This window comes from Myripristis murdjan, chromosome 13 (genome assembly GCF_902150065.1).
Source record: "Myripristis murdjan chromosome 13, fMyrMur1.1, whole genome shotgun sequence".
Classification (NCBI taxonomy): domain Eukaryota; kingdom Metazoa; phylum Chordata; class Actinopteri; order Holocentriformes; family Holocentridae; genus Myripristis; species Myripristis murdjan.
In genome coordinates this window covers 8,982,751-9,003,652 of record NC_043992.1, presented here as the reverse complement: position 1 = coordinate 9,003,652, position 20,902 = coordinate 8,982,751, and the positions used below count along the sequence as shown (strand labels likewise).

General features: G+C 40.7%; 1 protein-coding gene across 2 annotated transcripts in view; it reads right to left on the bottom strand.

Moving 5' to 3' along the window:
• The window catches only part of LOC115370582 (kinase suppressor of Ras 1-like), a 64,145-nt gene that overhangs the window by 31,123 nt on the left and 12,120 nt on the right, over positions 1-20,902 (bottom strand). For both annotated transcript variants that reach the window (XM_030067671.1, XM_030067672.1), the window contains exon 2: positions 8,172-8,312. In XM_030067671.1, the coding sequence (XP_029923531.1) occupies positions 8,172-8,312 (141 nt within the window). The remainder of the gene's footprint in view (positions 1-8,171; positions 8,313-20,902) is intronic.

Below are 20,902 nucleotides of genomic sequence, written 5' to 3'. Positions count from 1 at the left end.
CGTGATGACGGCAGCTTGACATAGTACAAGTTTCGGAAATCATAGGCTATGATATTGCGTAGGCGCACGTGATGCAACACTGTCAGGGCCGACCGACTCGAGTGTGTCATTCAGTGCAAAATAATTAGGTCAAAAACGATTTAATATACTGCAAATACGAGTTGTTTATGTTTATTTATAGTTCATTTAGGCGGACAAGGCTACCAGGTAGGCTACTGCCCAGTTAATTGATCTAAAAATAGTAACTTCTTTTTCATATTCCCGCCACCCCCGATTAGTCGACTTTTGGTCAAAATTCTCCTCTCATTCCTCTCATATCCTCTCATTGCTACTTAGTGGTGGATGCTTAAAATGCTAACTGTTAGCCTCCTGCCATTGTTTTCATGAATCAAGAACGAAAGTCGGAGGTTTGAAGACAATCAGATACCGTCGTAGTTCTGACTGAAACGATGAAACAATACCAACTAGCGATCTGGCAGCGTTATTTCCATGACCCATCGGGCAGCGTTCAGGAAACCAAAGTCTTTGGGTTTCGGGGGGAGTATGGTTTCAAATCAGAAACTTAAAGGAACTGATGGAAGGGCATCATCTGACTCAATGCGGGACACCTTGCCCGGCCCGGACACGGAAACGATCGACAGATTGATACTACTTTCTCGATTCTGTGGGTGGTGGTACATGGCTGCTCCTAGTTGGTGGAGTGATTTGTCTGGTTAAAAATTAAAAAATGTTGACCATTTAAAAAATATAGAGATATTATTATGATACAGGAAGTACAGAAGTTACCAGATCTTTCCAGATAGTGATAACAGGAAAAATACAATTATAAAAAGTAACTTGAACAAAATTATTATCCGTGTGCACATGGTAGTCATGCATTTTAGTTTTGGAAAGCGACCCTTGTAAAGTGATGTAAACCTTCTTTGAGTGAATTAAGGCTTTTTTTTTTTTTTTTTTTAAAGAATATTAGCTGGGGGGAAGTCCACCTCAATGGCAGGAGGCTAACAGTTAGCATTTGGAACATCCAGGCAGTATCCAGCACTCAGTAACAATGAGAGGAAGATAGCACCACTGCTGTCCTACATGACAGCTGGAAGGGGGGGATGAAATAATGACATTTTTCAATGTGATGTTCATGTCTCTTTAATAGACTGGGTATAGGTTGAATCACTACGTGTTATCTTAATCTGTAAAAGTAACTATCAAACAAAAAATGAATTATAAATTTAATGTCTTAATATGTATTCACTCCAAGTAAACAAAAAATAAACTTCTCACTGCCACTTGTTCCTTCGCAGTATCACAAGACTGTGAACGCAACGAAATGCAGACATATCTAAATCCCTACCATGTATTTAAAGGTAGGGATTTGCATGGCTAGAAGACGCACTGTACAATGGCTCATTGCTTTTCATGCCCTCAATTCATTTGAAAAAGAAGCATTATTAGATGCCATTAAGCAGAAGTGGTCTTCAGCTGCCAGCTTGTCTTTTGTCTTCGCCATATGTTTTATTTAGAGTGCCGATTGGGTAGCATATTTTTGTCCTAACCCGACCCAAGACAGGAGCATAGTAGCCGAGCCCGACCTGAACCCAACAGCCATTATTTTTTTGGTGCCCGAACCCGACCCAAGACGGGGATTTTGCTTGTCTTCCATCATTAAGTTACATTTAACGCCTGAAATAGCCTAAGTGTTGCCTGTCTAAGTCAGGGTTAGGCAACCATGTGCCACAGAGATCCGAGAGTCTGCAGGTTTTCATTCCAACCAAAAACTCCACCAGGTGATTTCACTGATCACCTCACTGATTCAAGCAGAGGAGGAACTGATCGGTGAAATCACCTGGTGGAGTTTTTGGTTGGAATGAAAAGCTGCAGACTCTCGGCTGGTCCAAGTCATGAAAAAGCAGTGGAGACACATCTGATTCAAGCAACATCCCAAGGAGCATTGCTCACCTTTAGCCCATGACAAGAGCACACATACACGTTTATAATTTGTACTTAGGATATCATTATACCCCCCCCACCACCACCACCACCACCACCACCACCACCACCACCACTCCCTCACAGTTACTCAGACTCACTTTATAGCAGTTGACAAATGTTGCCTGCTCAGAGGTGGGCAACAGAAACTGTCAGCAACCACTGCCACTTATTATAGTGTGTTTCACTGGCCAAAGCATTCCTGCAGTGTGACTCACAGTGTGGATGGAGCCATGATTATGACCATTGTTGCTGGTCAGGACTCCCTCAGGAGGAAAGGACGGCCAGGGACCGAGCAAAATGAAACACACAAAATCCATTCCATTGAAATCCATCAAGACGACCGCAAGACGCCAACTTTCTCAACCGATTACCGCTTCAGCATTGTCTAATCAAAAAGGTCCAACAGCGGTAACAATCAGTGATCCTTCTGATATGCTTGATTTTCTCAGCTGACCACATCTGACAAAGCGCACAGATATGAAGCAAAGATTTAATCACATTCTTGGGCATGTAAAACCAGTTCTAATGGAAAAGAGACTACACAGTTGGGTAAAAAGTGCTAATTCTACACTTGAGACAACCATTTATGCGACCATTTTTTGCTCCCTCTGCATATGCACCTTATAATCTATACCTATAGCTGAAACAGGATTTCAGTTTTTGCTGTTGCCAACACTAAATTAAATGAAGACTCTTGACCTACCTGAAGAAAACCATACGTGCCAGTCTTCGGGTGTTCGATACTGCTACGCACTATGTCGGCCTGTGTCCTCTCCTCTCTGCTTGTGTGTAGGTGGTTTTCTCAGCCCACCTGTTGCCTCTTCAGCTGTTTCTTCAGTTCAAAGTAGAGCAGGTAAAACCAGGGGTCATACTCTGCAGCCTAGCTACAATCTTGTCTACTGTGTTTGCGTCTTTGTGTGTGTGTGTGTGTGAGAGAGAGAGAGAAAGTCTGCTACTGCTTGCAAAGCCCTTTGAGTCGGCTGAGGTCTGTGTGTACTCTGAGCAAGTGTGCACACACATATGTGTAGATCAGACTACATGTGTGTACGAGCTTGTGTGTGTGTATGAGTGTGTGTGTGTGTGTGTGTGTGTGTGTGTGTGGTATGTGCAGAGGCTGGTTTGGGTGTGTATAAATAGCATGCTGGGCAGGGACAGAAAGAGAGGAGGCTTGCAGAGCAGCTGACTCAACACATTCTAGTTTGGGTGAGTGCTCATCACACTGAGCGATACAGCTTGAGTGGAGCGGGAGAGCTATTCAAAACACTGGAGCCCTCTAATCAACCGACTGCACACAAACCCACCAGTCACCATCATTACAAAGCTGATTTATCGAAGCAGCCAACCAGGGTCACCTACAATCATTCAAAAAATCCCATTTGATTTTAAATTACAGATAGCACATCGCGAGCTGTTGTCGGCCCTGCAGAGGAAACCTTGCAACTCACTTTCTCAGCTTGTGATTTTCCCTTCCAGATCATTGCGACACTGATGCGCGACAAAAATGGTTCACCCCCGCTGCGAGACAAAATGCTGAGTCTACAACAAAGTCTACAAAAAACCTAAAGGGAAAAGTGATATTGCAGTGTACACATGATGAACTAAAGGACATACTTCATCATAAACTGTTGTTCAAGTGATGTTATGTGACCATCTTAGTGCCTGATGGACTTGTTCACTTTAAGGGTAAGGGTATTATGGGTAACCGGGGGGTACACAGGGACACACAGGCTCAGTGTTGTTGTCAATGAGCAAAGTTGCCTGACTGTACTTGTCACAGGGATGGAGAAGTTGGTGTATTAATAAAAGGAAAATGCGAATAAGTTGCTATGGAGACAGTGTTTAGCCAATAAATGGTGCCGTTCATGATCATGTGACTTCCACTCCCCGTACAGAGGAAAACACCGTGGCAGACAACAACAACAGCTGGTTGTTTGGACAAAAGAAGAGACTTTCACTTTTCTTGAACGAATTTAAGAAAACAATATTAATGCTGTACTGGATAGCAAACAACAAAGTTTTGATTTTTGACTTTAGACTTCTGCGGTGGTATAATGTCCCCCGGCTGGAGAATTAGTGCCACCTATTGTTCACCTCGATGAACCAACTCCAAATATTCGCGGAAGTGGATGGAAACGTGCATAAATTTGCATTTTGTCTTGCAGATTTTCTGAAAATTTCGTTAAAATTTGAGATATATTTGGATGGAAACCCGACTATTGTTACTGAATTACGCCAAATGCCAACTGTTAGCCTCCTGCCATTGAGGTAGGCTTCCCCCGGCTAACAATCTTAAAAAGAACTGCTTTAATCCTCTCATGTTGTTTGAGTTTGATGATGTGTTGAATTTTCACAGCCTGAACTGATGGAAAAAAACACTGCCAGTTTAAAAAAAAAAAAAAAAAAAAAAGTAGAACTGTTTTCTTGTTCGATCTAAGCAGAGCCCTCTGGCGTGGAGTGATACAGGAAGTGTAGAAGTTACTGGATCTTTCTGGATGTTGAAAACAGCAAAAATAGAGTTAGAAACAATAATTTGAGCTAAACTTCTGTCCATGTGCACTGAGTAATCATATGTAAGTTTTAGTTTTGGTAAGCGACACTTGTAAAGAGATGTTAAACCTTCTTTGAGTGGATTAAGGCGGTTTTTAAAAAAATGTTAGCTGGGGGGAAGTCCACCTCAATAGACCTCTAACATCACGCTCAGGATGGGAAGCTCAAAAGTTGTTATGTCTTACTGCTGTTTTCCAGGCTGCACATCCTGATTGATGAACAACTGAAAAGACAATGGAGAATGAAAATCCAGAGGGACACTCGGCCAAATTCAAGGTAAAACAACATATTTGTTTATCCGTTAGCTACTGTTAGCCAACAGCTAATGTTAGCATTCAACCACTTCCTAGCTAACATTAACGTTTGATAGTGTTAGCAGTGATGCACCATATCACACCAGTTACTTTTTAATGTTTGCCCAAGCCAATTACTTGATCTGACAACTTTAGTAGAGCTAACATAGATGTTAATGTTTATTGCAAACTTGAACTTCAGTGCAGGTGCTGTGTCTTTTTTTTTATCGTTTTGGGGAACCTGGCAAATGCATCCGCCCGTTTATCAATTTGGTCAAAGGAAAGTAATGGTAAACAAGTCGAGTTTTTCAACCTTCTCGCCATTCTCGCCCATGCTTTACTGTTGACAGTGTTCAAGCTTCCCACCCTGAGCATGACGTTAGAGGAAAGTTGCCTCTGTGTGAATATGCCCTGCGTTCCAAATCGCATACTTATACTTTTTACTTTTAGTAGGTACTGCTACTCTCTTGCTCACTTCCGCCGCCGTCCGTAGCGGCAAATTTGAATGTTGTTGTCAAAATGCTGGTGCTGTTTCATACTGCGCTGTCCTCTCATATTTATTATCTTCTGTCTTCCTGTCGCTTCTGCTGTCACTGAGCGAGTTTTGTGCGATATGTGCGTTTTGTTGTCGTCCGTATGTGGGCATGGCCTGTACACGCAACTCAGTCAGTGCGACGTAACGTCCGCTGCACAAAGGATTGTGGGTCAGAATGGCCAGAGCAGCATGCTGAAATCCATACTGCGAAATCTGACCGGATGTAGTAGAACATCCTGGTACTCTTGGCATACTGCATCTGACATACTATGTATTAGGACACACTAAATCTTTTTTTTCCCTACTAAATAGTATGATAATATGAGTATTGGAACGCAGGGATGGTCTATGGCAGGAGAATAGCATTTAGCATTTGTAGCATCCAGCCAGTATCCCGCACTCAGTCACAATGACAGCAATTTAGCACCACTACTGTCCTATAGAACAGCTGGTGTGGCAGTCAAATGTCAAATTTTTCAAAATAGATGAACTACCCCTTTAAATGATTATGTCATGACAGCATTTACTGGCCTTTGTTGTCAATTTTCTCTCGAAGTTCCACTCTAGTGTTTTTTCCCATGAACTTTGTTCTTGCCATCTTAAAAACACTTTATCCCTCTCGTCGTCTGTACACTCGTCCCTCTTCACACACCTCTCTGTCTCTGTGCTGATCCTCTGGCAAATCCCTTATGTCTGGAAGTTGGTTTGGTTAAAACCAGTTTGACTAGTGCAATTTGACAGATGATTATCAGGAGCCCAAGACATACGAGAACAAATACATCAACACATTCTGTAATGTCAAGTAATTAACCAGTCTTTGGCTATTTGCCAGTTTGTTGCTGGAAGCCATACATGTTTACATAGTACATGAAGGGCAAAGAAACATTGAGGAGGAGGCCAGCGTAGAGACAAACTCAAAGAAATTGAAGATGAAGTTGAAATTTCTAAATGTGCAGGGAACTTGGGTCTTTAGCCCAACAAAACTGTAATTTAGAGAACAACGAGTAAAAAGATAAAAGATACAAATGAAGATAAAACCGTTTTGATCCATATGAGCACTAAAATATTCAATTACCCATTTACACCATAGTATTTATTCTCTGTGAGCCACATTTAGACAGTGATGACTTAGTACTCAGCAGGGATAAAGCCACTAGCACACCTAACTTGGCAACATGCCCCACATTTGGACCATTTTCCACTGGTCACGGCAGCACAAGCTCTCCACAATAACAAAAAACAAAATCCAAAAACTGTCTTTCTCTGCCTGCGCAGGTCCTGACAAAATACTGACAAAAAAAATGGTAGTCACTACTGCCAACTGCGAAGGGTGGAGACTGAGTGAGCATAACTTTACAAGCTGTTTTGGGGTTTTGACTGTGAAGTTAAGCGCCATGAAACTGTCAGTCAGGAGACAATTCTGGATAAAGTATGCGCCTCTGTCACCAACACAGAGTGACACTGTGTCCCCGACGTCCGCCACGCTAACAAACAAAAACATCTTGCCCAATCCACTCTTCAAAGACTCCTTCCATTTTATTGTGGGTGGATTATTTAAATGAGGAAGCTTATTTATTCCCCAAAATTCACAAGTTAATTTTTTTTACATTTAACTGTTTGCTTAAAACTCAGTTGGATGAAAGAGAAAAGAAAAAAACGGCTCAGCTTCTGTCTCCTGCAGCCCTGCGCTGTTTGTGAGATCTCAGATGACGCTGCAGCATTCAGAGCTTCAGCTGCCACTGAGACAAAAATGCAAAAGTGGTTCAGCTGGATCTTAAACTCTTGAAAGAAACAAAATACCACCCATTGTTCTCCTGATTAATCCAAATTATAAGTTCACGGAATGTGTGACACCTCATAGCAAATTCACACTCCCTGAACCTCTCTGTTAAATTAAGCATCTGAAAGATACTTAGTATAAGCTTTGTTATGTTTGAATGAAATTTTTCAGTGGAAATACTTATTTGTCTTGCATGCATCAAGGAAATCCCAACTATTGCATAAAATCACACACAATATACACAGAATACAATAATTCTGCATATATTTGGTATTAGTTTTCATTCTGTTGGTATGCTGGCAGTGTGAAAGTCAACAGTCAAGATAAACAAGGTTTTCCTCTACATGCTTCAGTAATAACTTGAGATTAGACAACTGGGACTAATCTCAAGGTAAGCTTTGAGATGATACCCTTCAAAGCATCTCAAAGCCTCCAAACCAGTTGTACGAAGTCTTCATCTCTTGCACAACAAAGCAGAGCTGATCCAGGTGACAGAAAAGGCCATGAATTTCTTCTATAGTGTTCACAATTATCTCTCGCTCCCTTCATTTGCTGTGTTGCAAAGGAATCAGTAACATGTGACACAAGCTCCTCAGACTGGAGCTTGTGTTTTGGAATTTGCACAGAAAATATCCCCACTACTTGTGTTTTTAACTTAACTCCAAACAGGACATGCATAAAGGTTGTTGTTTTTTAACTTTCATGTAATTTAATTAATCACTTCTTTGCTCATTCTGAGTCTTGTACATTCTGATGTTGTTATCACAGATCTAAGAAGCTGTAAACACTGAATTTTTAAAAACTGTAGCCAAGAGCAAAGTTATGCATGAAAAAATATGAGACATATTTGCAAACACAATTATACGTATGCAGAGGAAACTCTGCAAATATATAAGTTTTATGGACTGTTTGCAGATATTTTGATGATGTGTTCTCAGACCTTCTGATTAAGCTTCATAAATGATCAAGTTTCTGCACGATCACAAAAAAAGGCAACAGAAAAGACAAGCAAAGCCACAAACATACTCACCTGTATGAACTGTGGTCTGAGGTTCACTGTGCGCAGCCAGTCCTCCAGTCTCGGGTATCCAGCCAGAGTTTCAGTCCTCTCCCTCTCAGGCACTCGCTGCTTTAACTGCAGCTGCTGGCAGAAGTATTTGGTGAGCTTGTCCTGTAGGGGGCGACAACACACAGAGAGCATACACTCTGTCAGGGAACACTAAGCCAGCCAGGGGAAACAGAAACTATCCAACTCAAGCAGAAGCACTGTTGCTGAAATAAATTTTACATTTTTGTACATACTGAATGTATGCTGCAACTTCACATATTATTACTCTTTCTCTAATTTGTATTGGATATGTATGCAGTGGCCACTTTATTAGGCACACCTGCACAATTTAATACAATCCAATCCAACTGTTGTGCCATAAAGTTTCCTTTCCTGCTGCCTATAATGCTCAGCTTTTCTTGTTGTCACAGTAATAGAGGTGTTCATTCACTTCTATGTTTGGCACAGTGCTGCTGTTGGACTGAACTGCATTTTATTGAGAGCTGTTTCCACTATTCTGTCCCACTCATTGTATATAAAGACGAGGGACAAAAAATTAGAAACACCTCACAATATAATGTAGTCCAGTACAAGACCTCTGCAAACTACAACCTCAGTAATAAATACAGAATTAAATTTACACATTCTCCAAAATGTCAACAAAAACTGAACATTATAAAATTCATTAAAAGGTAGAATTTATGGCAGAGCTGCTGACCTGAACTGCATCAGGCTGGACAGGTGGAGCTGATAAAGTGACACTGAGTGTATATTTATGTTGTTTTTCTCCCCACATCTTCAGAGTGGACAGATTTAAGTCTTATTAGTATTGTACATATTTTTGGTCATTCTTCTATGCCTCAGTAAGTGTTTCTGCTATTTTTGCTATAATCCATAGTTTATCACACATTCATTCATACATTTCTTATCATTATGCACTAGTGCTGAGTTTGTGGGTTGTGTGTGTTTCTATAACTTTCCTTTTCTGTGTTGTTTTTTGTATTCCCATTTCTTTGCTGCAATCTCTCAGTATTTGCTGCTGCAACAGCAAGGTTACACGGTAAGGTCGACACGTTTACTTCAATTTAAACACAGCTGTCATTGTTTTTTCTATGCCGTTTAAAAAGGACAAGAGGACAGGGAGTTAACGATAATGTACGAATTACTAAACTGAAAATATCCGTCTCTATTATTCAATTATATTATCGTGTTTATATTTCTTTCACTATCCACTAACAAATTTAGTAAGGATGGCAAAAAGCTGTACAACAACATGGATAACACAGATTAATACTGATACTGAAGCTGGTTGTAAAAACGTTAGAATTGATATTGTGGTGCTCTCTTCCACTCATTGTTACTGAGTGCTGGATACTGGCTGGATGCTCCAAATGCTAACTGTTAGCCTCCTGCCATTGACATAGACGTGTTTAGCACTTGTTGGCCCCTTTGCCTTCACTCTGCGGTCCAGCTCACCCCAAAGCATCTAAATTGGGTTCAGGTCCGGTGACTGTGGAGGCCAGGTCATCTGCCGCAGCACTCCATCACTCTCCTTCTTGGTCAAATAGCCCTTTCACAGCCTGGAGGTGTGTTTGGGGTCATTGTCTTGTTGAAAAATAAATGATCGTCCAACTAAACGCAAACCGGATGGGATGGCATGTCGCTGCAGGATGCTGTGGTAGCCATGCTGGTTCAGTGTGCCTTCAATTTTGAATAAATCCCCAACAGTGTCACCAACAAAACAACCCCACACCATCACACCTCCTCTTCCATGCTTCATGGTGGGAACCAGGCATGTGGAATCCATCTGTTCACCTTTTCTGCGTCTCACAAAGACATGGCGGTTGGAACCAAAGATCTCAAATTTGGACTCATCAGACCAAAGCACAGATTTCCACTGGTCTAATGTCCATTCCTTGTGTTTCTTGGCCCAAACAAATCTCTTCTGCTTGTTGCCTCTCCTTAGCAGTGGTTTCCTAGCAGCTATTTGACCATGAAGGCCTGATTGGCGCAGTCTCCTCTTAACAGTTGTTCTAGAGATGGGTCTGCTGCTAGAACTCTGTGTGGCATTTATCTGGTCTCTGATCTGAGCTACTGTTAACTTGCGATTTCTGAGGCTGGTGACTCGGATGAACTTGTCTTCAGAAGCAGAGGTGACTCTTGGTCTTCCTTTCCTGGGTCGGTCCTCATGTGTGCCAGTTTCGTTGTAGCGCTTGATGGTTTTTGCGACTCCACTTGGGGACACATTTAAAGTTTTTGCAATTTTCCAGACTGACTGACCTTCATTTCTTAAAGTAATGATGGCCACTCGTTTTTCTTTAGTTAGCTCATTGGTTCTTGCCATAATATGAATTTTAACAGTTGTCCAATAGGGCTGTGGGCTGTGTAGTAACCTGACTTCTGCACAACACAACTGATGGTCCCAACCCCATTGATAAAGCAAGAAATTCCACTAATTAACCCTGATAGGCACACCTGTGAAGTGAAAACCATTTCAGGTGACTACCTCTTGAAGCTCATCGAGAGAATGCCAAGAGTGTGCAAAGCAGTAATCAGAGCAAAGGGTGGCTATTTTGAAGAAACTAGAATATAAAACATGTTTTCAGTTATTTCACCTTTTTTTGTTAAGTACATAACTCCACATGTGTTCATTCATAGTTTTGATGCCTTCAGTGACAATCTACAAGGTAAATAGTCATGAAAATAAAGAAAACGCATTGAATGAGATGGTGTGTCCAAACTTTTGGCCTGTACTGTACATTTGCGGGTTCATCTCTAGGTGAGTTTACCTTTTCGCTAGCTACTGACATCTGGTAGTGTTGGCTGTGTAGAAGGTGTCAGTATTAAATTGAGTGTGTTTGATAACCTGTTAAAACCTCCTTGTAGGTGCTTTACGAAAGGCGTCAGGGAACTGAAACTCGATGTGAAAGTCAGCGAGAGAGAGATTGCTGGGTTGGTTAGCAGTTTTATTTCAGTGGGGTGATAAGTTCATCGGAAAATGTGGTCTACCCATACTGACAGCTAACCAACAAGCATTATACTTGAAGTATTCATGAAATTGCAACTAGCTCTGAGTGACTTAGTGACAGGATAAAGTGGATAAAATGTGTTGAAATGATCGTTGTCACCGTGTTCATGCACCCTGATGGAGGCTCGTGGAGCTGAAACTCACTGGTCAGTAGCCAGATTTTAAATCTTACTTAGCCAGGTAATAATAAAGGCTTTTTAACATTTTTTCAACGGAACAGTGCGCCTTGTTTTTTAAGTTTGCCGGTCGTACTCTACATGGGATGTTTATTTATAAAGGAGATGAACTTAAAAATATACTTTCCATTAATCCAACCCGCTTCAAAGAGCTCCTGATTCCTGTTTGCCTGATTGGGGACCCGCACAGCGGTCCTAATACCCCCTTTTCTCTTGTTTATAAAGAGGGTTTCTTTTTTATAATCCATTCAGCAGCTAAAATGGGATGTAAATGATTATGTAGATGATGTGACTTCATCAGTAGTGAGCTGTCCAAGCATCCATCAAAACAACACTCTGTCCTCTGTCCCAGCCAGCCTGCTGGACTTTGCTTTGGCATCTGCAGCCAAGTTTTTTTTACCAGATCATTTTGACCAGATCATCGCTGCAGTAAGGGTCTGCTGTCTAATGTAATTGGTAATGTAAAATTAGCTACACAGCAATGGAATTCGTACGGTCCCAAGACTTCCAATACTGTCGCAAAAGGTTTAACTGGAGTCAATAAAAGACAAAAGGGTACCTTAAGAGTCTGTTGTGTGACAAGGTGGAATTTGCCAAAACTTTAACATACGCTGCCTTGGGAATATGTTGCAAGAGAATGCAAAAAACAGGAGGGGTGTAATGGTCCATTGATCCAGATCGATCCATCAATAGAACGTTCAACGATGCAAGAGGATCGATGCAAAGTGCGACCATTGTTCATCATCGTCATTTGTCAGATCATGCCACCATTATTTTGAAATTCTAAAGGCACGCTTGTGTTGCTGTTTTCACCTAAGCGCACCTGAAACCATGGTAGTAGCTGCTAGCCAGTATTGTGCTAATAATGGCAAGGCGATATTCACGCCCTTATCGGAAATAAGTCAGCTAATGGAAATACTTTTAATTCAGGAGAAAAGACAGTCAGCTGACAAAACACACGCTGTATGCAAACAATGCCGTTACAGATAAGATACTCAGGAAACACAACAAACCTCGCTGGGCTCCTGAACAGCAGACATGACGTTGACCCTCATGCTACAGTTAAAGTTAGCAGGCCAGCTGCCGCATCCTCCTCTCGGCTTCGACCAGCTTTTTTCCACAAAAACTGAATCACAACTCCTGAGGAGCAGTAAGGATCACAGCTGCCATTTCATACATGATATGAGGCCTTACAGAGTTGTTGAGAATGATGGTTTTCACGAACTACAGCATACTCTGGAGCTGAAATATGCAATTCTATCACAACAGCACTTTCCTGAAACTTGCCTGAAACCAACTCTGTACAATCGAGTCAAAAACGAGATTAAATAAGAATCACTGAACACTGAACGAGTTTTACCTTGCCACCGTCGCCAAGAGCATGCTCAGGAGGGAATTTGTTGGGTTTATTATTTTTTTTTTCTTCTTCTGTAATTTGTAGAGCGTGGTCTTTACCTGCTCTACCTGTAAAGCATCATGAGATAACTTCTGTTGTGATTTGACGCTATATAAATAAAGATTGATTGATTGATTGATTGATTGATTGATTGATTGATTGATTGAGTCGCTATCACTGCAAAAGGGTGGACATCATGTACAACACAAGTCTATGTAACTGTGACCTGTCATCATACTGACACTGACTGGCAAATGAAGAGTTTTGTTCTTCAGACACGCATTTTGAACGATGCACACACTGGAGCAAATCTGGGGGCAGTTGTGAAAGAGGCATGTGAGGAGTGGAATATGCATGACAAGAAACCTGCACTGTTTTAGTTGTTTTGTGAGTTCTTTGCAGGCCCCTGACTCTAATCAAATCAAAATCGTATTGTGGCAGACTTTGCAATATCGGCAAATATCATATCGAATCAATATGATGATAATAATAATAATAATAATAATAATAATACATTTTATTTATAAGCGCCTTTCAAAAACACTAAAGGACACTTTACAAAAGATGAAACAAACAGTAAAAACACAGGTAAAAATATCTAAAATAAAATGGAAACAGTGCAATTACAGAGAGTATGCAGTTTTAAACAGATGAGTTTTGAGTCTAGATTTGAACAGAGGAAGAGAGTCGGTGTTACAGATGTCCAGAGGGAGTGAGTTCCAGAGTTTGGGAGTAGAGCGGCTGAAGGCTCTGCTCCCCATGGTGCTGAGGCAGGCGGAGGGCACAGTGAGGTGGATGGAGGAGGAGGATCTGAGGGAACGGGAGGATGAGGCAATGTGGAGGAGGTCCGACAGAGAGGGAGGGGCGAGGTTATGGGTGGCCTTCAAAGTATATAGAAGGATTTTGTAGTCTATTCTGAATTTAACCGGAAGCCAGTGGAGTTGCTGCAGGATGGGGGTAATGTGGTGAAATGAAGGCGTTTTGGTGATGATGCGGGCAGCTGAGTTCAGGATTTGAAGCTTATGGAGGGATTTGTGAGGGAGGCCGAAAAGAAGAGAATTACAATAATCAATACGGGAGATGACAAGGCTGTGAACAAGGATAAAAATGGTGTGGAGGCTGAGGTAGGGGAGACGATTTATGTTGCGTAGGTGGAAATATGCAGACCGGATAATGTTATTGATGTGAGAGATCCTAGCTGAAATCTCTGACGGAACCAGTTTTGAAATTAAACTCAAATTTTGTCTAAGTTCACTTTTTGGTGGCAAGGAGTCACAGGTGTGATGTAGGCCATCACGGCCTGGACCCTTGGCCTATTGCCTTTTGGTGGCAAGGAGCCGCAGGGGTGATAAGGCCTATCACGGCCTGGACCCTTGGTCGTATAGCTCAGGCCATGTACTGAGCCTGTTGTTATTTAATGTTACTGTATTTTATTATCGCTATCATTCTCAATTTCTATTTCCCTTTTTTACTGACTGTTTTTATTGTTTTAAATTGTGTCTTGTTGCTTTTGATGTCTCTGTAAAGCACTTTGAATTACCTTGTGTTGAATTGTGCTATACAAATAAACTTGCCTTGCCTTGAAACGATAAGGTGCTATTGAGGATGACACCCAGACTCTTAACCTGAGGGGAGGGGGAAACTGAGGAGCTGTCAATTGTGAGGGAAAAACTGTTGGCTTTGGATAATGTAGATTTAGTAATATAATATCGTATTGTGATGAAGTTTGTGATTGACTGCCCTAGAAAACAGTGGTCAGTTACCAGCCATTGCTGCACTTGACTAGTCTTCTAGTTCTGGTACTGATGATATCTACATGCTTCACATTCATCTGATCAGTGGAACAGATAGATTGCACATGTTGGTGTAGTCGTGCAATATTTATATGGTCTTCCTGTGTTGACATGCGTTGCGCAGATCGAAATTTCAAAGTATGTTTGCAGAAATCTAATTTTTTTTTTCTCTGCCTATCAAATATTACACATGCATTCAAAACGCATTCAGATCGTGCAAAACATTTTTATGAATTCAAGCTTTCAAACACTGAGTTGGAACAGTTCAAAGCTTATTTTTTCAGTTTTGAAATATGATGTTATGTTCATACCATGGCAGTTCACCACAATGGCAGGAGGCTAACAGTTAGCATTTGGAGCATTTAGCCAGTATCCAGCACTCAGTAACAATGAGAGGAAGATAGCACCACTACTGTCCTACAGAACAGCTTATGGAGCAGCTAAAATATCTGTACTCTGTAACGGATGGGATACTAAATTTAGCAAAACAATTGGGACAAAACATGCCTATGTAAAACAAAAATTAAAAACTTAAAACTTTAAAAAAAAAAGTACAAAAAGCTACTCACAGCAAGCAGAGTAATTCATATGATCAGTTTGATCATTCAATGCATTCACATAATATTCACATGTCTACAGTTTGTGTCATTTGGCATCTGGCTAACTCATTTCTCTCCGTATGAGCAGACCTGAGACGTTAATTTTAAGTCTGCATCTCAATTCGCGACAAACAGGTGTGAAAATTTTCATTCCAACGCCTGCTGGTTTCGTTTTCTTTGTATATCAACCATGAATGTTAAGTGCTGTATGTAAAACAAACGGTGAGAAGTGAGACTTGAGGCTCAGAGAGAGGAAATCCCCGGCTGGTGGTCCTCGCCACAGGTCTGCGCCGGGGAACGGTCACCAGCAAACTGTCAAAATAAAAGGCTAGTTTGAACAAATTTGAGCTTAAAGGACAAAAAGGATTCAGGTCTCTGAAGGTCAATACAGGCACTAAGATTTTTTTTTAACTGAAATTGCAAACGGCAGATATTTTGTGCGCATATTAAATCCTCTTTAAATCTGAAAACATTTCTGCCCTGAAAACTACTCAAGTGTGTTGAATTTTATTCTTGTCAAGATTTAAAACCCTGTGATATTTGGAGCAGGACTCACGCACTTCGCTCTGAAAGTGACAAAATAAATTCTTTTAGGTGGGTTAGCAGCTCTGTAAGCAAAAGTTGATTTTAATTTTTGAAAAGTTACCTAACTGTGGATGGTATTTTGGTATGATAACAATTCCTGAGTGGCTGCTTAGTCACAGTGATCAGCTCATGAAATTGCACATGGGAATTTTATGATAACTGTATTGTAATTTATTTTAACATAATTTAATTATTAATTATTTTAACTAATTTTCTGGCATTTTTTGTAATTTTTGTTAAAAACAAAATTCCCATCATTTTGTGCTAAATTTATGATAATTTTTATTGTAATTTAATTTAACAAATATCATGATAATAACTTTAAGTTTTCTGGTAACATTTACTTTTTTGATATTTTTAATGGTAATTTTATGTTGTTTTTTTTGCTTATTTTCATTTTATGGTATTTCTTTAATGTTTTTTTTTTTCCTTCTAGGTTTCTGGAATTTTTAAAAATATTTTTTGTAATTTTGTTTTTTTTAAGTTCCCATAGGGTTAGGTAACTTTGTGGTAATTTTACTTAAAATATATAATGTTTTGGAAAGAAATCAGGTGAATTTGCTCAGGCTTCAAACCGTTAACGACAGCTTTATTTGTTGCTGCTTTTCCAGGTCCTCCAGGAATTATAATTAAGGTTTTTGGGGCATTTATTGGTAAAAGGGTGGATGCTCTAAGACAAGCAGGGACAGAGGCGGGGCCCTCTCCTGATTTTGAGGCTGAGGATTCCCGCAGCGCCGGCCCGGCTGAGCAGCTCGTCCTCAGGCCACCAGGACACACACACCAGCAGCCGGCCCGAGACACAGAGCGAGGCCCGGACAGACAGCGAGGCGTTTCCACCGAGGTTAGTAAAGCTTCGCTGAGCCAGGATCTTGAGTGAGCAAATATCCCGGTCAGACTGGCTTTGTCAGCTGAGAATTTGCTGAACACACACACTCACTGCCATGTTAAAATACACACACACACATCACAAACACACATATTTTCTTGACTAAACTTCTGCTCACATTCAGCTCTCCTCCTCAGCAGAGCAACCTGTACTACAGCTGTAAATATAAAAAACGGTATCACCTTGATCATCATCTTAGAGCAAACAACCAGCAAGTAAAATAAAAATCAGTTTGTTTTTCTGAAAATAATTCATTAATTCTTCCCTCTCAAAGGATCAAATCTTCAAAACGTACATCAGGGCAGTAACACAGTATGTGTAGTGTGAATTTACATCCTAAAGTTTCACGGCCTAAAAAGGTAGTAAACCCTATTCTTTATAGTGTTTCGGTCTATGAAACCTCAGCAAACTGACTTGATTTCTCTCAACAACCTGGGCAAAAAGGCAACAAGCAAATTAGCGAACCCAAATTAATTCTGAAACTTGATGTCACTGGATAAAATGACCTTTAGTGACCTCTAGGATAATCACAGCTTCATGAAACTTTACAGCCACAAACTAGAGAGCGAAGCAGTTCAGAGAATGTCTGGTTTTCCAGGTAGACTGACAATAAGGGCCAGTTTCTGACACATTTCTACAACAGAACGCTCAACATCCAATCGCCGAAAAATGCAGTTCTTACAAAAATCTGCAGAAGTCACAGGTTTTCGACACCAAATCGAAGCATGAATTTTTCTGTGGTGTTCCTCGAGGTCTTGGTGTCCTGATGTGGTGTTTTGGAGGGATTTTTGACCATTTTATTTATTCCCAACAGCTTAAAAACGTGAAATTTTGCACCAAATCTGTGTAAGAAATGTTGTCAACTCAAAAACTGCTGCAACAACTTGAGACATATAACTGAACATGGGAATGGCTTCATATGCTACTATGCTAATGTTCAAACACTTACAAACTCTGAATAAATAAACATACCCAACAAACGTACGACTATAATAACTATACTATAATATTTAATAATACTATAATAACTATATCAAAGACCTGAGCTACAGTCTACAGTTTCCACCTCTATTTGGTCTCTAATGTTGACCTTTTAGTTCCCCCTGAAGATTCCCTGTACCCTTGCCCAAATAGGCCTAAAAAAAAAAAAAAAAAAAAAAATCCCCGCCTACAGGCTGCTGGGATTCAGAGGGTTAAACTCCATTCCCTTGGGTTTTTTTCTCCACAGCATCCCTGAAAACAAACACCCTGTGCCGCCTGCTGCGTCACTCCCAGACAGAGGTGGTCGACCTCGTCTCTGCCCCTGTTTTATCAGCTCTCCCCTTCCAGCTGACAGCCCGTTCTATAAATAGTCTTCATTACATCCAGAGAAACATCAAGACGCTTCTCTCACCAGGGCGCCAGCCTCACCGGCGCTGCTATGGCAACTGTACGCTATGGAAACCTTGTGATGACATCAGGGCTTTGGTCCATGGTGGGCTCGTGTTAGACAGACAGACGGCTCCAAGCCTGACAGAGCAGGGCTTCTCTCTCTGGCTGCCTCAGACTCTGTTAGGAAGGCAGCTGCTGGCTTTTCTTTTATTTTCCTACACTATAGTTTGTAGTATGAGGTCTAATTAATTTAACAGAATTTATCATTTATAATCATTAATTGATCAGTTTATCATAGAAACCTCTTATTTGGCTTCTTACAAGCAGTGGATAATAATTAGATGCAAATATTTCAATATAAAAAAATAACATTTTGATTTAAAAATATTTTTGTTTGTTTCTTTCCCCTCCAAATCATCTTGGGGGCCGGATGAGACATGCTCTGGGGCCAGATTTGGCCCGCGGGCCGTATCTTTGACATCTCTGTCTTATAGCAACCACAAAGGACAGATGTAAACTTTCACCAATGCAATCTCGCTAAGGGAAGAAGAAAAATCTGACCGCTGAATTTCAGTTGATAAAAAAAGCCATGTCTCCTCACCAGCTACTTACTGTCTTCCTCTGCCAGTCAAACACAGGAAATTAAAATACTGTCAGGTCAAAAATCTTGACCTGTTCGACAAATGAAACATTTGTTTCAACATATTTTGCAAGTAAAAGAAAACATGGCGAGCAGCATGTTCCAGGTATTCCTTCATCAGGCTGGCTCATTAAGAGACTGATCACTGGTGTGATATAAACAATAAGGCAGTCATGTGACTACTGACTGAACGTATACAACTGTAATTCAAAACCGCATACTTAATAAAGTACATAGACAGTGTGTCCGCAGGCAAAACGATATGAAGAGCACAAAGATACTGATGCACTTTATCTTTTGGCCTAGGAATGGACTTTATATGTAATGTATTTTTCTTTTCTTATGGATGCAACCTTTTTATTGTTGAACCTATTGTTGTAATATTTTCTGTAAAATTGCTGCAAGTGTTTACTATTTAAAGAGCCCATGAAATAGACTGTTACTGTCTTGATTTTATGGGTTTCCTGCTGAAACAGGATGTCTGGGTGCAGGACACAGGGCAGGGAAGGATCCATCACCAAGTGCAAACCAACAGGATCTCAGTTTGGGAGAGAAACACAACTTTTTTTTTGAAGGGATAGGCCAGGGCACAGTTGTTTTTATTTTATTTCTGTCGCACAGCGGACAATTTTTTTATCTTGTAGTTTTAGGTGAGACTGTGACACTAAAATAAAAAATGTTTTAATGATTCATCAGTGAAAATATGTCACGTCCTGCCATGTCTTCAGCCCAGCATCATTCAGTACAGGGGGCTAATTTGGAGTTTCCCACCCCCAGCCCTGGGCCCAGACCCTGGCCCCGGGCCCCTGGTGAGCTAACCATGGGTAAATCCAAAAAAAAAAAAGAAAAAACAGAGAGTTTAATTCTGCTCTCTCACTGCCAACGATGCTGGCTTACCTGTCTGCTTGATGTGTGGCGTCATAATTAAATACAAATTGTCCTATTTTTTTATTTTTATCCTTTGCAGTTATATGTTTTATTAATTTCAAAAAAGTGCTACTTTTTATTTTATTAATTTTCCACAAATATCAGGAGAACCCAAACAGACCTGTATTGTTCTGTGTTTAACTGATTTCCAAGTCGGCCTCCACATGCCAGTGTATTTTTTTTTTCTTCTATTCATAAGAGTTTGGTGTTTTCTTTTGTTATAACACATAAAAATGACAATAAAAAAACAGGTTTCTCTCTAGTCAGTCTATAATAACATAAATGCAATAAACTACAATTTTGTATATACAGCATAATTATACATAAAACTTTATAAGCTGTGTTATCAGATATGTTTTGTGGCTCCAGACAAATTTTATTTGGTGGACGAGGAGGGAAAACGGCTGTTTCGATAGTAAAGGTTGCTGACCTCTGGGACAGGTGAACAAGAGAGGATGTCTAAAGGTTTGTGATGGTTTTATTGGTTGAAATTTGAATTCAGACCCACGACTGCCGGCAGATGTCACTATTAAAGACGCTCTGTTTTACAGTAAGTAGAGGTCATGTGAGGTCAATTCATGGGGACTTTAAAGATGAGAAATGATGTATATGTGGTTTGGGAAAACAGTCACAGTGTATATATTCAGTCAGCAGTCACATGACCACCCTATTGTATATGTTGTACCACAGCTGTGATCAGTCTCCTAACGAGCAATATCATTTATTTATTATTTATTTATCAAGTGGATCTAGAGCTTTGTTGGTGTGCAGTGAGATTTTTGACTTGACCGTAACTGAATTTCATTGGTTCCCCCATTAATTCCTTTAGTTTTAAACACTAATCTCTAAAAAATGTCACTATAAATCTCTCCATAAGCTTTCATGTAGTTTTGACCACAAATGGGTACTGGCTGTCGGCTGGACATGCATTCTAAGTTTACGTCTCCATTTTCAATTGCAGACGGTCCTATAAAGGTCCACAGGTGCCTACCCTATGTAGAGCACATTAAAGTTTCAACAGCACTATCTATGTGGGAAAGCTGCAGCGGGAGGCGGCGTGCCTGCGGCCCGAGCGTCCAGCCTTATCTGAAAACAGTCTGAGATGAGCTGATGCACTCTGCTGCTTATGGGCGCTTGGATGAAAAATGGAGGGTGTTAGTTTGCACCACAGCAGGCCTGAGCTCATGGGCTTACATTCAGTGTCTATCGCTGTCTGCATCTCCCGCAGCTCTGTTACATGAGGACGGGAGCAGGACTGGGGGGCGGGGAGCCGCAGGTATCTGTAACAGTGCCCACCTGGTTTGCTTAAGTG